General features: G+C 41.4%; 1 protein-coding gene across 2 annotated transcripts in view; it reads left to right on the top strand.

Annotated features, from left to right (window-relative positions):
* uxs1 (UDP-glucuronate decarboxylase 1) overlaps positions 1-17,250 on the top strand; it is a 120,970-nt gene that overhangs the window by 51,835 nt on the left and 51,885 nt on the right. For both annotated transcript variants that reach the window (XM_061971054.2, XM_061971055.2), the window contains exon 6: positions 5,974-6,154. In XM_061971054.2, coding sequence (XP_061827038.1) covers positions 5,974-6,154 — 181 coding nt within the window. The remainder of the gene's footprint in view (positions 1-5,973; positions 6,155-17,250) is intronic.

Consider the following 17,250-nt stretch of genomic DNA (forward strand, 5'->3'; position numbering starts at 1 on the left):
GGCCAATTTAGAACAGAAATACCATGGTCCGTAAACCAGGCACGGGTAGATTTTGCACTGTGTGCAGGCGCCAAGTCCTGTTGGAACTTGAAATCTCCATCTCCATAGAGCAGGTCAGCAGCAGGAAGCATGAAGTGCTCTAAAACTTGCTGGTAGACGACTGCGTTGACCCTGGATCTCAGGAAACAGAGTGGACCGACACCAGCAGATGACATGGCACCCCAAACCATCACTGATGGTGGAAACTTTACACTAGACTTCAGGCAACTTGGATCCTGTGCCTCTCCTGTCTTCCTCCAGACTCTGGGACCTCGATTTCCAAAGGAAATGCAAAATTTGCTTTCGTCAGAAAACATGACTTTGGACCACTCAGCAGCAGTCCAGCTGGTGTCGGTCCACTCTGTTTCATGAGATCCAGGATAAACGCAGCCGTCTACCAGCAAGTTTTAGAGCACTTCATGCTTCCTGCTGCTGACCTGCTCTATGGAGATGGAGATTTCAAGTTCCAACAGGACTTGGCGCCTGCACACAGTGCAAAATCTACCCGTGCCTGGTTTACGGACCATGGTATTTCTGTTCTAAATTGGCCCGCCAACTCCCCTGACCTTAGCCCCATAGAAAATCTGTGGGGTATTGTGAAAAGGAAGATGCAGAATGCCAGACCCAAAAACGCAGAAGAGTTGAAGGCCACTATCAGAGCAACCTGGGCTCTCATAACACCTGAGCAGTGCCAGAAACTCATCGACTCCATGCCACGCCGCATTAACGCAGTAATTGAGGCAAAAGGAGCTCCAACCAAGTATTGAGTATTGTACATGCTCATATTTTTCATTTTCATACTTTTCAGTTGGCCAACATTTCTAAAAATCCCTTTTTTGTATTAGCCTTAAGTAATATTCTAATTTTGTGACACACGGAATTTTGGATTTTCATTTGTTGCCACTTCAAATCATCAAAATTAAATGAAATAAACATTTGAATGCATCAGTCTGTGTGCAATGAATAAATATAATGTACAAGTTACACCTTTTGAATGCAATTACTGAAATAAATCAAGTTTTTCAAAATATTCTAATTTACTGGCTTTTACCTGTATATGTGTACCGGGTACATGTAGTCGTGCTCATAAGTTTACATACCCTGGTAGAAGTTATGAATTCTTGGCCATTCTTCAGAGAATATGAATGATAACACTAAAACCTTCTTCCACTCCTGCTTAATGGTTGTGTGAAGCTATTTATTGGCAAACAACTGTGTTTACGGTACTCTTTTTAAATCAAAATGACAAAAAGTACTCAAATGACCCTGGTTAAAAGTTTACATACCCCAGTGACTGAACCTTGGTATAATACATACAATGTATTAGCTTGCATTGGATGAGGATGTGTCTAGCACAAATAGAAGACTTATGAACTGTAAGTTATTTAACATTTCTGTCCAGGTCTCCTCAGATAGGGTCACTCCTAAATCCTCCCAAACTGACTTAATTAAATTTAGGGACTCAGGACGTAAAAGAAAAAATTGTTATAAATAAGTGTAACTGATCCTTTTTAAGTTGGATGCAGTGTCAGAAACACATCTAACTAAAACTGTGTCAGTCAGCCAATCTGAAAACCTATGGAAAATTTTACGAACAATACTGCGGATCTGTAGCTATTTAAAAAAGTGTTAATTAGGGAGTGAACATTTATCACAAAGTTGCTGGAAAGAGGCAATAGCCACTATCAGAGCCCAGGTTGCTCTGATAGTGGCCTTCAACTCTTCTGCGTTTTTGGGTCTGGCATTCTGCATCTTCCTTTTCACAATACCCCACAGATTTTCTGTGGGGCTAAGGTCAGGGGAGTTGGCGGGCCAATTTAGAACAGAAATACCATGGTCCGTAAACCAGGCACGGGTAGATTTTGCACTGTGTGCAGGCGCCAAGTCCTGTTGGAACTTGAAATCTCCATCTCCATAGAGCAGGTCAGCAGCAGGAAGCATGAAGTGCTCTAAAACTTGCTGGTAGACGACTGCGTTGACCCTGGATCTCAGGAAACAGAGTGGACCGACACCAGCAGATGACATGGCACCCCAAACCATCACTGATGGTGGAAACTTTACACTAGACTTCAGGCAACTTGGATCCTGTGCCTCTCCTGTCTTCCTCCAGACTCTGGGACCTCGATTTCCAAAGGAAATGCAAAATTTGCTTTCGTCAGAAAACATGACTTTGGACCACTCAGCAGCAGTCCAGCTGGTGTCGGTCCACTCTGTTTCATGAGATCCAGGATAAACGCAGCCGTCTACCAGCAAGTTTTAGAGCACTTCATGCTTCCTGCTGCTGACCTGCTCTATGGAGATGGAGATTTCAAGTTCCAACAGGACTTGGCGCCTGCACACAGTGCAAAATCTACCCGTGCCTGGTTTACGGACCATGGTATTTCTGTTCTAAATTGGCCCGCCAACTCCCCTGACCTTAGCCCCATAGAAAATCTGTGGGGTATTGTGAAAAGGAAGATGCAGAATGCCAGACCCAAAAACGCAGAAGAGTTGAAGGCCACTATCAGAGCAACCTGGGCTCTCATAACACCTGAGCAGTGCCAGAAACTCATCGACTCCATGCCACGCCGCATTAACGCAGTAATTGAGGCAAAAGGAGCTCCAACCAAGTATTGAGTATTGTACATGCTCATATTTTTCATTTTCATACTTTTCAGTTGGCCAACATTTCTAAAAATCCCTTTTTTGTATTAGCCTTAAGTAATATTCTAATTTTGTGACACACGGAATTTTGGATTTTCATTTGTTGCCACTTCAAATCATCAAAATTAAATGAAATAAACATTTGAATGCATCAGTCTGTGTGCAATGAATAAATATAATGTACAAGTTACACCTTTTGAATGCAATTACTGAAATAAATCAAGTTTTTCAAAATATTCTAATTTACTGGCTTTTACCTGTATATGTGTACCGGGTACATGTAGTCGTGCTCATAAGTTTACATACCCTGGTAGAAGTTATGAATTCTTGGCCATTCTTCAGAGAATATGAATGATAACACTAAAACCTTCTTCCACTCCTGCTTAATGGTTGTGTGAAGCTATTTATTGGCAAACAACTGTGTTTACGGTACTCTTTTTAAATCAAAATGACAAAAAGTACTCAAATGACCCTGGTTAAAAGTTTACATACCCCAGTGACTGAACCTTGGTATAATACATACAATGTATTAGCTTGCATTGGATGAGGATGTGTCTAGCACAAATAGAAGACTTATGAACTGTAAGTTATTTAACATTTCTGTCCAGGTCTCCTCAGATAGGGTCACTCCTAAATCCTCCCAAACTGACTTAATTAAATTTAGGGACTCAGGACGTAAAAGAAAAAATTGTTATAAATAAGTGTAACTGATCCTTTTTAAGTTGGATGCAGTGTCAGAAACACATCTAACTAAAACTGTGTCAGTCAGCCAATCTGAAAACCTATGGAAAATTTTACGAACAATACTGCGGATCTGTAGCTATTTAAAAAAGTGTTAATTAGGGAGTGAACATTTATCACAAAGTTGCTGGAAAGAGGCAATAGTGTTGTCAATGTATAAATCTTTAATGTTGTTGATCCCCAGACTTGACCATCTTAAAAAGGCACCATCGACAAGACAGGGAGAGAAAGCATGATTAGCAGTGATGGGTACAAGACTAGAAATAGTCTGCAAGCCAAAATAGCGCTTAAACTGAACTCAGATCCTAAATGAGGTTTTAACGATGGGATTTTTCGTAAAAGCGAATGTTGGTGAGTGAATGGGAGAGTAAACTCGAGCCCCAAGAGATACTGGTTTGGTTGAGTAGCCTCCATTACCAGCCATAACAGAGGAGGATCAAATGCTTCATATTGCAGCCAATATTTAAACATTCTAGTGTTAGTGGCTTAGTACAGAGACTTTCAGCTGCACATTGTGTCTATATATATTGTAATAAGCGGGTTGGTACGAAGCACTTTTGACAGAGGCTCAATAGCAAGAGCAATGGGCTCAGGGGGCAACCCTGCCGCATGGAACGGTAAAGGTGAAAATATTCTAATTGCATTTTCTTTGTCCTGACTGAGGCCTCAGGAGATGAATATAGGAGTTTGCTTGTTTTTTTCATAACATTATTTTTATAATTGCCGCCAGGGAAGAAAAATTCATACATTAGCCGCTCCTCCGTCTTTAATCCGTAGGGTTCAAAGTGGAGGAAAAAAGTAGCGGTTTATAGTCTGGACTTCATGGTAAATTAAACAATGCCTTTTCGTGACGGACAGCTACTTGTGTGGTCCAAGTGCTGCTGTTTTGTGGGCGGGCTTATTTACGTGGCTCCACTTCGACAGCGTCTTCTCCCGACCATCTTTATTGTAGATTTTAGCGCTTCCATAGCAAGTCTACTGACAGATATAAGTTAGGACCATATGTTAATTTGTATTAGAACTGGCAACAGCAGAGGATGCATGTGAGTGTACGAGCCAGTCTGCCATACAAAAAGAAGATAGCGAAAAAGAAGGAGCTTATTGACTACAGCGTCGGACAACAATGGCTACGCACGCAAGGCACTCTTGGTACATTTATACCATACATGGATAATCCGGTGACGTATTTCCCAACCGGTGACATCACAGATTGTTCAAATTCCAAACAGACCGTTTAGCGCCTTTATGTCAAAGTCAAGGCCCGTGGGCCAGACCCGGCCCGCGAATGAATTATCTATGGCCCCCGAGATGATATTTTATTAGTTTAAGAACCGTCTCGTAGGTCACAGCCGCCTGCTGCTGTTTTGCACGCATCGATATTCCATTCTCCACAATACAAAGGTAGTCCGCGAACTCACTGCAGCGCCGCAAGTGGGCCTCGGCTTCATTATTCATCAGCATTCAGGGCAAATGTCAACTTTCAGCAACCCCCCTCCCCAATAATGGCTAAACGAAAGGTGGACGGTAAAAACAGGGGGTTTCAAGCCAGGTGGGAGGCAGAGTACATGTTCACGAAACTAAAAGGCAAACCTGCGTGTCTTCTGTGTGGAGAAAGTGTGGTTGTAATGAAAGAATATAATCTAAGAAAGCACTAAGAAACGTCGAACAAAGACCAAGACAAGAATATGGACACGGAACAAAGGCTACAGAAGGTAGAAGAATTACAAGAAGGCCTGAAGTCCCGTCAGGCTCTGTTCACAAAAGCCACATCACAAAGTTATGGTGTCGTTTTGATAACTGACACCATGTTTAATTATAATTTTAATATTTGAATATTGATAAGTGAATGTGTTGTGACAGTATGTGGATTTCACCAATGCGGCGGTTTGGGGAAACAAGTGGTTGCTTTTCCAAACATTTTTAATTAACTGCCATCGTTAGAATGTTAAACAAGAAGTGCTTCAAGTTTAATGGCTTTGTAAAAACACTGAGACAAAGTCTAAATTTATTGTGTTCTTCATGGTGTTTTTGAAACTGTACCAATTTTTTCCTCAGTTTTTAACTTACGTCAAGTGTTTTGCCAGGAGGATTATTTGTAGTATGTACATTTTCAGAATGTACTTGCTCTATTTTTGGCCAAAGTGAGACAAAAAAATTATCTGAACTTGTCTTTTATTTTTAAGTTGTTATGCCTTGATTTTACCAGTCCGGCCCGCGTGGGAATAGATTTTCTTTCATGCGGCCCTTGAGCTAAAATGAGTTTGACACCCCTGGTTCAGAGGAAGTATGAAGGAAGGCAAGATTGTTTTATAAATATCTCCGCAATATCTCCACAATTCGATTTCAAATCTTCAGGACTTATGCAGATCCAAAATACACAACAGCAGGTACCAATAGGAAGAAAAGTTGGTTTTGCATACTCGGGCTCCTTCATATCAAATATTTTTAGACCTTATTGGTGAGCTACTTAAAATCAGGAGGCGAGCAGGAGACCCCTGGTGTAGTAATAATATTTCTGTAACGTTTGACCATTTTTGTTTCTTTTTCAAGATTACTGGTGGTGCAGGCTTTGTGGGCTCCCACCTAACGGACAAGCTGATGATGGATGGCCATGAGGTGACCGTGGTGGACAACTTCTTCACGGGGAGGAAAAGGAACGTGGAGCACTGGATAGGCCATGAGAACTTTGAGCTCATCAATCATGACGTGGTGGAGCCACTCTACATCGAGGGTGAGGGAACGACGACAAGTGATTGGATTTTGTGTTTTTTTCCATCCTGGCAAGAGTCAACAAAGATGTGGAGATTAACGCTAAACTGGTAGGAACAGACTGGCTCCTGAATGTATTTAAGACCATGAAATTACATAATTGGTCTTGGATTTCAAAAACAGACAGAATAGACAGTTAATTGATTGTTAAAAATTATCTTCATTACCGTATTTTCCGGACTATAAGGCACACTTAAAATTGACAGTGCACCTTATAACCCGGTGCGCCTAATGTACGGAATAATTCTGGTTGTGCTTACCGATCTTGAAGCTATTTTATTTGGTACATGGTGTAATGATAAGTGTGACAAGTAGATGGCAGTCACACAAGAGATACGTGTAGACTGTAAGATGACACAAGTAAACAACACCAAAACTTTAAATGTTCCATTGAGAATATAAAACATTACACATGGCGCTCAAAAATCTGTCAAAATGTTTTAGTACGACTTTGGTAAGCTGAGAAGCCGCACCGCTTGATAGATTGTCCGAGCATTATGGCTACCCTAGTCAGACATGCTGTGATTCAACATACGGGTTTTATTATGGTGTGTGTATAAGGGCCACAAAATGGTAACTATTAGCAAACAATATCTGCCGTTTTGTTTCACAATATTATGCAAAACCACCTTTTCTTACCTTTTGGTAGCTGCTGATGTGTATTTGGGATCTGCATAAGTCCTGATAATTTGCACGCTCCGTCATTGTAGTCCATAGTCGATAAGCTTCTTCTTTTTCTCTATGTTCTTGTTATGGGGCATTCAACCTCCGCTGTTACCATTTCTAACATAAAGTAGCGTAAAGTTCTAACTTATATCTGTCTGTTGACTCGCTATGGAAGCGCTAAAAACTACCGGTGTAGTGGGTTTACATTATTCACCCACACTTTAATTATTAGAGAGTTCAGGTCGGACGTTTTTTCACAAGACACGTGAGCCACGGAAGAGGAGATGCTGCTCCGTTATTGATTTAAGTAAAGTCTGAATGTCATTAAAACAGTTAGCTCCATTTTTTTTACACTTCTTCGACTCTTGTCCTTGCACACTACACCGGTACAACAAAGATGACCGTGAGAAAACGCTGTCGAAGCCTCGTAAATAAAACCGCTCACAAAAGGTGCATCCTGAAGCAACGGTCAGAAGACGACTTGAAGATGGTGTGTAAAACATAATCCAAGCAAAGAACCACCATTACGTGTTATGTAGACCACAAGGAAGTGTTTTAAATTTAGAAAAAAAAATCATAATTTCACCCGTTTAATGCACCTTATAATCCAGTGCGCCTTTTGTATGAAAATGGGCCTAAATAGATCCGCTCCTCGGCAGTGTGCCTTATATTCCGGTGTGCCCTATGATTTTAAAAATACAGTAAGTGGAATTTTATGTTGATTAATCACATTAGAGGCACTACTTGATTACAATCAGCAAAGGTGCTGTTGATTCGGTCAGCTAATTTGCTGTCTCACAAAGGATAACATGTTGGAGAGCACGTCATAGTGAGTTATAAAATGTTAGCATCCACCACCAATGTATTTTGACTGACACCTAAATCTATAACTCGTGTTTAACATGACAAAATGCACAAAAAGGGTCAAAGAACCTATGCTGAAAAACACGGTTTGCAGGTTCCATTTTTTTAAGTATTTAGGCAATTTCTTGGGGTCCTAAGTGAATAACTCCTCGTAGCTTATGCTTATTTTTCTTTACAGGGTGTTCGCAGAAAATATTACATTGAAATCAGGGTTTCCCCTAAAATGCGAAGATACCTGTGACGGTGGGGGCGTAGTTATGGTCACCATGACGACATTGAGTAATTTACATAATTTGCTATGATGATATGATTTTCTTTAAAAAGGCTCAAAAATGTATACATACTTTTAAAACATTTTTTGTTTGGCGTTTTTTCTCATTTTCAATTGTTGCTGCTTTTTGTACAATGTATTTTGTTGAGATTTGTTTTACGTGTTTACAGACTTGTAACTACTTTTTTTTTTAAATTAAAAACAACTCAACAAATCTTTTTCTGGTGGTGTTATAGAAGTTAGTTGTGTAGAGACTCTACTTCTGTTTAGAAACTCTACTATTGCAACAATACATAATCAGTAGGGTAAAACTAACCTCTCTAATGACGGTCTAAACCCAGCTAAGGTTCCCTATTAGCTGTAGCGAGCATGACGTCACACTTGCTTCGCGCTGTTGCTCGGGTTGGACTTTCTCTTCTTAAAAGCCGCCACTCTCCTCTTAATATCTGTACATTTTGTAGATGGCTGTCCGCGGGTATATCTGCAATATATATACAAATCGCGTCCACATGGAAGACATGCTGACAACGCTCCAGACAATGGCGTGCGTTTTGTATACATCCGGTTTCTGTAGCGCGGTTTTCGGTGATCAAGTTTTCTGTACATCACTTGTCAATAGTGCACACATAATAGGCTATATATTTCTATTCATATACTTTAACGACCAGCTGGTGTTAATGTTTTATGTTCATGTGGTTTGGATTTGACTCGCGATACGAAAGTGTTTGCACAGCAGGTAAAACCAGTTGGAATTGTGACGTTTGTTATCATAAGATTGGTAATGAATAAAAATAGTGTTAGACTTTGTGTGATTTCTTCTGAGGGCTACAATATGTTATAATTCATTTGTTTTTAGGTAAAATAAAAAAACTTATTTTCAAGGTGTGGCAGTAATAAAAGGGCTGTAGTGGCGCGGCACATTCAGTTACATTAAGGAGATACCCTGGACATTGGTATTACATGTCGTGTCCTAATGTTCTCTAGGTAAAACAACGCCTTAAAGGCCTACTGAAATGCTATTTTCTTATTTAAACGGGGATAGCGGGTCCATTCTATGTGTCATACTTGATCATTTCGCGATATTGCCATATTTTTGCTGAAAGGATTTAGTAGAGAACATCGACGATAAAGTTCGCAACTTTTGGTCGCTGATAAAAAAGCCTTGCCTGTACCGGAAGTAGCAGACGATATGCGCGTGACATCACAGGTTGTGGAGCTCCTCACATCCGCACATTGTTTACAATCATGGCCACCAGTAGCGAGAGCGATTCGGACCGAGAAAGCGACGATTTCCCCATTAATTTGAGCGAGGATGAATGATTCGTGGATGAGGAAGGTGAGAGTGAAGGACTAGAGGGCAGTGGGAGCGATTCAGATAGAGAAGATGCTGTGAGAGGCGGGTGGGACCTGATATTCAGCTGGGAATGACTAAAACAGTAATTAAACACAAGACATATATATACTCTATTAGCCACAACACAACCAGGCTTATATTTAATATGCCACAAATTAATCTTGCATAACAAACACCTCCCCCTCCCATCCATATAACCCGCCAATACAACTCAAACACCTGCACAACACACTCAATCCCACAGCCCAAAGTACCGTTCACCTCCCCAAAGTTCATACAGCACATATATTTCCCCAAAGTCCCCAAAGTTACGTACGTGACATGCACATAGCGGCACGCACGTACGGGCAAGCAATCAAATGTATGGAAGCCGCAGCTGCATGCGTACTCACGGTACCGTGTCTGCGCATCCAAATCAAAGTCCTCCTGGTAAGAGTCTCTGTTGTCCCAGTTCTCCACAGGCCAATGGTAAAGCTTGACTGTCATCTTTCGGGAATGTAAACAATGAAACACCGGCCGTTTTGTGTTCCTGAAGTCGGCCGCAATACACCACTTCCCACCTACAGCTTTCTTCTTTGCTGTCTCCATTGTTCATTGAACAAATTGCAAAAGATTCACCAACACAGATGTCCAGAATACTGTGGAATTTTGCGATGAAAACAGACGACTTAATAGCTGGCCACCATGCTGTCCCAAAATGTCCTCTACAATCCGTGACGTCACGCGCAGACGTCATCATACCGAGACGTTTTCAGCAGGATATTTTGCGCGAAATTTAAAATTGCACTTAAGTAAGCTAACCCGGCCGTATTGGCATGTGTTGCAATGTTAAGATTTCATCATTGATATATAAACTATCAGACTGCGTGGTCGGTAGTAGTGGGTTTCAGTAGGCCTTTAATTATTCTAATATGAATCAAGAGCCTCGTTATTTGCTGACTCACTTTCTGTACACCACTCATTTATCTCCAGGCCTCATTAAATTTAACCCTTGATTTGTTTCTAAGCTCACTTGCGTAACCGTTTCCCGCCTTGCACCAAAAAAAAATTTTTTTTTTTTACTTCCCCTTGTATTACAACATTTAACAAAAGGAAAAAAAAAGAGTAATTTCAGTCTATGTACTGTGGCATATTACTGTAGGTAGACCAGCTCAGAGACCAGTGTGGGTGGTTGCAGTTTGAATATGGCTCCTATGAGATTGTGCATAAAGAGCAACAGGAGTGGGTAATTGCACCAGCAAACAGTGTAAGCAATATTGACATGAGAACAGACATAATAAACTTTTTAAAAAGTGGTGATTCATCTCATTGCTAAAATGATTGGGTATCTCTACCAAACTACCTAATAACCGGACTTTTGGGTTTTGCATAAACGGACTATTTTCCCCCATTATTTGTAACTGATGTATTAAACCAAAAACAAACGGCCACTGCGGAAGTTCTCAAGAAGATATGTGATTATTGCTCGTTTGAGCTTTACAGTTCATAGATTTCACTCTGATTCATTGTAAGCTGACCTCAAAATGGCTCATGAGATTGTTTTATAATCATAGGCTTTATGCTCAGTTTGATCATTCAGTATCTACCAACTGACACAAGGTTTACACTAAATATGCTTGATGCCACAAATTGTGATGAATGCATTAGGACAAGCATAGGAATTGGTAAATGAGAGTTTCCTGAATGTGTTTAATGTGCATGAAATTGTGCACAATTTGACACATGTAAATATTGCATTTTTTGCTATGTATTAGTACATGCTAACCACGTAGTTTAATCTGTTCACTGTCTTATGTTCATAATAAGAATCAAAATACTTTCATTGCCATTGTCCACAAACTAGGATTTTTTTTTGTGCAATACTGCTACATAAAACATTAAGTAGCACAACTCAGATAACCACGCTGAAAATAGAATTGAGAATAAAACCAGATGAATAAAATATTATGAATACACTTAAGATAAAATATCTTGTCTCTGTAGACTGTATACATATTTACATAAGTGATGTGGACAGTGAGCAGTAGGTGAAAGTGAAATCAGTGCAGAATGTGACAGTTCACGTAACAGATCAGTTTTTTTATGAGCCTGATGGCAGAGGGGGAAAAACTGTTCTTGTGGCGGGAGATTTTGGTCCGAATGGACCTTAGTCTCTTGACTGAGGAGAAGTCGAATAGTTTGTGTCCAGGGTGAGAAGGGTCGGCTGCAACCTAGCTTCCAATGCCTCAAGTCCTGGAGGCATACACGTCTTGGAGAGATGGGAGGTTGCAGCCGACTACCTTCTCAGCAGAGCGTATGATTCGCTGCAATCTGTGTGTTTCCCTGGCTGTGGCCCCAGGATACTGCACTGTGATGAAGGTGGTGAAGATGGACGCAAGGATGGCCTTGTAGAACTGCACCGACATTTGTTTTGGCAGCTTGAGTTGCCTCAGCTGCCACTGGAAAAATATCCTCTGCTGGGCCTGAGGGAGCAGATGTTTTGCTCCCACTTCAGGTCCTGTGTGATGGTGGAGCCCAGGAAGCGGAAAGCGTCCAGTGCGCCCACGATGAAGACGATGAAGTCTGTTAGAGTGAAGTGGGACAGTGGGCCTCTGGCTTTCCTGAAGTCCACAATCATCTTCACTGTTTTCTGGGCGTTTAGTTCCAGGGTGTTGCGGCTGCACCAGGACACCAGAAGGTCCACCTCCCATCTGTAGGCAGACTCATCGTTATCTGGTAGTGTCATTCACAAACTTAAAACAGTTTCACGGACTCGTGACTGGAGGTGCAGCAATTTGTGTACATCGATAAGAGCAGAGGGGAACGTGCACAGCCTTGCGGGGATCCGGTGCTAATGGACCATGATCATTCCCAGCTGCACATGCTGCTTCCGGTCTGTCAGGAAGTCAGTGATCCATATGCAAATGGTATCGGGGACATTGAGCTGAGCTTGTCCTGTTTAAGAGTTAGGAGGATGGTTTTGAATGCAGAGCTAAATTCCACGAACAGGATCCTGGCGTAAGGTTCCCGGGGAGTCCAGATGATAAGTGGACAAATGTAGGCTTTAGTGATCGCTCTGTACGTTGTGCTCCATCCATCCATCCATCCATTTTGTACCTCTTATCCCTTTCGGGGTTGCAGGGGGTGCTGGAGCCTCCAGCTGCACTTGATTGGAAGGCAGGGTACACCCTGGAATAGTCGCCACCTCATCGCAGGGCCAACACAGAGACAACATTCACACTCAAATTCACACACTAGGGCCAATTTAAGTGTTGCCAATCAGCCTATCCCCATTTCTTTGGAAGTGGGAGGAAGCCGGAGTACCTGGAGTGAACGCAGGCAGTCACGGGGAGAACATGCAAACTCCACACAGAAACCTTGTTATTGTGAGGCACAAGCACTAACCACTGCTCTACTGTGCTGTCCCTACATTGTGCTCCCTTCTCCTCATACATGGTACATTGTGTAAATGATTCAACTTAAGCTGATTTTTAGCTGGAGTTTGTTGTTGATGCAGTCTTGTTCGCTTCGTTTTCAGATGTTGGTATAAGTTTGTTGTGATGCTGTCTTTTTTAAACATACTTGCAGTGTGTATTAATTTGTCCTGTTGCCGCAAATCTACAAACCCTGTTTCCATATGAGTTGGGAAATTGTGTTAGATGTAAATATAAACGGAATACAATGATTTGCAAATCCTTTTCAACCCATATTCAATTGGATGCACTACAAAGACAAGATATTTGATGTTCAAACTCATAAACTTTATTATTTTTTTGCAAATAATAATTAACTTAGAATTTCCTGGCTGTAACACGTGCCAAAGTAGTTGGGAAAGGGCATGTTCACCACTGTGTTACATGGCCAACAATTTGCTCACGCATTTGTTGACAAAGTGGTGACCCTCGCCCCATCCTTGTTTGTGAATGACTGAGCATTTCATGGAATCTACTTTTATACCCAATCATGGCACCCACCTGTTCCCAATTAGCCTGCACACCTGTGGGATGTTCCAAACAAGTGTTTGATGAGCATTCCTCAACTTTATCAGTATTTATTGCCACCTTTCCCAACTTCTTTGTCACGTGTTGCTGGCATCAAATTCTAAAGTTAATGATTATTTGCAAAACAAAAAATGTTTATCAGTTTGAACATCAAATATGTTGTCTTTGTAGCATATTCAACTGAATATGGGTTGAAAATGATTTGCAAATCATTTTATTCCGTTTATATTTACATCTAACACAATTTCCCAACCCATGGAAACGGGGTTTGTAAACCACTGATGACTTTTTTCTTTGGAACAAACATCTCGCTTTCGTTCGCATTTGCATTAGCCAGGTTTTGCTTGGTGTGTAAATCTCTGCTAGAGAAGTAATGGGGAGGGCGAAAGCTACGGAAGCTTCTCGGGGCAAAAAATATGCCAAAGCAAGAGGAGAAAAAATATATATATATTTTTTTTCAACCAAATAAAAGTCAAAGTTTATCTATGTAACCCTTAATTACAAATGCCTCAAAGGGCTGCACAAACCACAACGTCGTCCTGGCCTCTGATCCCACATCCTGGCAAGAAAAAACTCAACCCAATGGGAACAAAGACAAAACTTGAAAAGGACCGCAGATGCAATGGATGCTGAGTGGCTACGGTTAATAATGTGATAGTACAGTCCATATGGAGGTAGGCAGGGGGATCCTCTTGCATATAGACAAGTCAGTAGCGCAGAGACGTCACAAACTTAGGCACAGAAGAGTGGTTCACCCCGCGTCCTGACTTGGAACAGCTAGCGTGTCCTCCATGGCCATCTGATAACATCTTGACACAGGAGAGGGGGGCAGAAAAGAGAGACAGTAGATCAACTAGTCTAAAAAAGGGTCATTTTAAAGGCTAGAATGTATTGATTAGTTTTAAGATGGGACTTAAATGCTTCTACTGAGGTAGCATCTCTAAGTGTTATCAGTAGGGCATTCCAGAATACTGGAGACTGACTCGAAAAGGCTCTATAGCCTGCAGACTTTTTGGGGTTTTTGGAATCACTAATAAGCCAGAATGCGAGACATAGGGAAACCTGAACATAATGTGTTAGAGTAATCGACATAAGATGTAACGAACGCATGAATAATAATCTCAGCGTTGGTGGTGGATAAAATGGGATGAATTTTAACGATATTACAGAGATGAATGAAGGCTGTTTTAGTAACACTCTTATTGTGTGACTCAAACGAGAGAGTTGGGTCGAAGATAAAAACAAGATTCTTTACTTAGTCGCTTTGTACAATTGTTTGGTGGTATTATAAAATATAAAATAGGTGCTGGTAGCACCTGCTACTGCTTGACAACATTTCTGTTTTCTTAGCGTTAAGATGCAAAAAGTTGCTGCACATCCATTGTTTAATTTCATTTAGACACGCCTCCAGGGGGCTACAATCAGGCGTGTTGGTCAGCTTTAGGGGCATGTAAAGTTGGCTGTCATCATTTTTTAAATCATCTGCAATAAAAAACTTGAATATAGGGCTGGGCGATATGGCCTTTTATTAATATCTCGATATTTTTAGGCCATGTCACTATACACAATATATATCTCGATATTTTGCCTTAGCCTTGAATTAAAACTTGATGCATATAATCACACCTGTATGATGATTCTATGTGTCTACATTAAAACATTCTTCTTCATACTGCATTAATATATGCTCATTTTAAACTTTTATGCAGAGAGGGAAATCACAACTAAGTCAATTGACCAAAACTGTATTTATTAAACAGTTATTAAGCAGTGGCACAGACATTCATGTCATTTCCAAAACAGAAAGTGCAAGATTGTCAGAGACATTTTAAAACAAGCTATAAGTGCACTTTTGTGAATGATGTCACCAAGATGACAGGGGGACAGCGTGGCACAGTTGAGAGAGTGGCTGTGCTAGCAACTTGAGGGTTCCGTTGTGTCGTTCAACAAGACATTTCACCTTTGCTCCTGATGGGTCGTGGTTAGGGCCTTGCATGGCAGCTCCCACCATCAGTGTGTGAATGTGTGTGTGAATGGGTGAATGTGGAAATAGTGTCAAAGTATAGTCAAGTATAACCCATAACATATCAAAACAACACTAAACTAAAGTGTACTTTTTGTACAGAACGCCACTACAATAGTTAAAAACAAATAAAGTGCGCTTTTGTGCATGATGTCACACAAGATATTTCAATATCAATCAATCAATCAATCAATGTTTATTTATATAGCCCTAAATCACAAGTGTCTCAAAGGGCTGCACAAGCCACAACGACATCCTCGGTATAGCCCACATAAGGGCAAGGAAAAACTCACCCCAGTGGGACGTCGATGTGAATGACTATGAGAAACCTTGGAGAGGACCGCATATGTGGGTAACCCCCCCCCCCTCTAGGGAGACCGAATGCAATGGATGTCGAGTGGGTCTAACATAATATTGTGAGAGTCCAGTCCATAGTGGATCCAGCATAACAGTAAGAGTCCAGTCCACAGTGGGGTCAGCAGGAAACCATCCCGAGCGGAGACGGGTCAGCAGCGCAGAGATGTTCCCAACCAATATACAGGCGAGCGGTCCACCCCGGGTCCCGACCCCGGACAGCCAGCACCCCATCCATGGCCACCGGATCTGTGTGTCTTCCCCTCCACAAGGGATAGGGGGGAGCAGAGGAGAAAAGAAAAGAAACGGCAGATCAACTGGTCTAAAAAAAGGGGGGCTATTCAAAGGCTAGAGTATACAAATGAGTTTTGAGATGGGACTTAAATGTTTCTACTGAGGTAGCATCTCTAATTGTTACCGGGAGGGCATTCCATAGTGCTGGAGCCCGAATAGAAAACGCTCTACAGCCCGCAGACTTTTTTTGGGCTCTGGGAATCACTAATAAGCCGGAGTTCTTTGAACGCAGATTTCTTGCCGGGACATATGGTACAATACAATCGGTAAGATAGGCTGGAGCTAGACCGTGTAGTATTTTATACGTAAGTAGTAAAACCTTAAAGTCGCATCTTAAGTGCACAGGAAGCCAGTGCAGGTGAGCCAGTATAGGCGTAATATGATCAAACTTTCTTGTTCTTGTCAAAAGTCTAGCAGCCGCATTTTGTACCAACTGTAATCTTTTAATGCTAGACATAGGGAGACCCGAAAATAATACGTTACAGTAATCGAGACGAGATGTAACGAACGCATGAATAATGATCTCAGCGTCGCTAGTGGACAAAATGGAACGAATTTTAGCGATATTACGGAGATGAAAGAAGGCCGTTTTAGTAACACTCTTAATGTGTGACTCAAAGGAGAGAGTTGGGTCGAAGATAATACCCAGATTCTTTACTGAGTCGCTTTGTGTAATTGTTTGGTTGTCAAATGTTAAGGTGGTATTATCAAATAAATGTCGGTGTTTAGCAGGACCGATAATCAGCATTTCCGTTTTCTTAGTGTTGAGTTGCAAGAAGTTAGCGGACATCCATTGTTTAATTTCATTAAGACACACCTCCAGCTGACTACAATCCGGCGTGTTGGTCAGCTTTAGGGGCATGTAGAGTTGGGTGTCATCAGCATAGCAATGAAAGCTAACACCGTATTTGCGTATGATGTCGCCTAGCGGCAGCATGTACATACTAAAGAGTGCAGGGCCAAGAACCGAACCTTGGGGGACTCCGCACGTTACCTTAACATAGTCCGAGGTCACATTGTTATGGGAGACGCATTGCATCCTGTCAGTAAGATAGGAGTTAAACCACGACAAGGCTAAGTCTGACATACCAATACGTGTTTTGATACGCTCTAATAAAATATTATGATCGACGGTATCGAAAGCAGCGCTAAGATCAAGAAGCAGCAACATAGATGACGCATCAGAATCCATCGTTAGCAGTAGATCATTAGTCATTTTTGCGAGGGCTGTCTCCGTAGAGTGATTTGCCCT

Source organism: Nerophis lumbriciformis, linkage group LG13 (genome assembly GCF_033978685.3).
Source record: "Nerophis lumbriciformis linkage group LG13, RoL_Nlum_v2.1, whole genome shotgun sequence".
NCBI lineage: Eukaryota > Metazoa > Chordata > Actinopteri > Syngnathiformes > Syngnathidae > Nerophis > Nerophis lumbriciformis.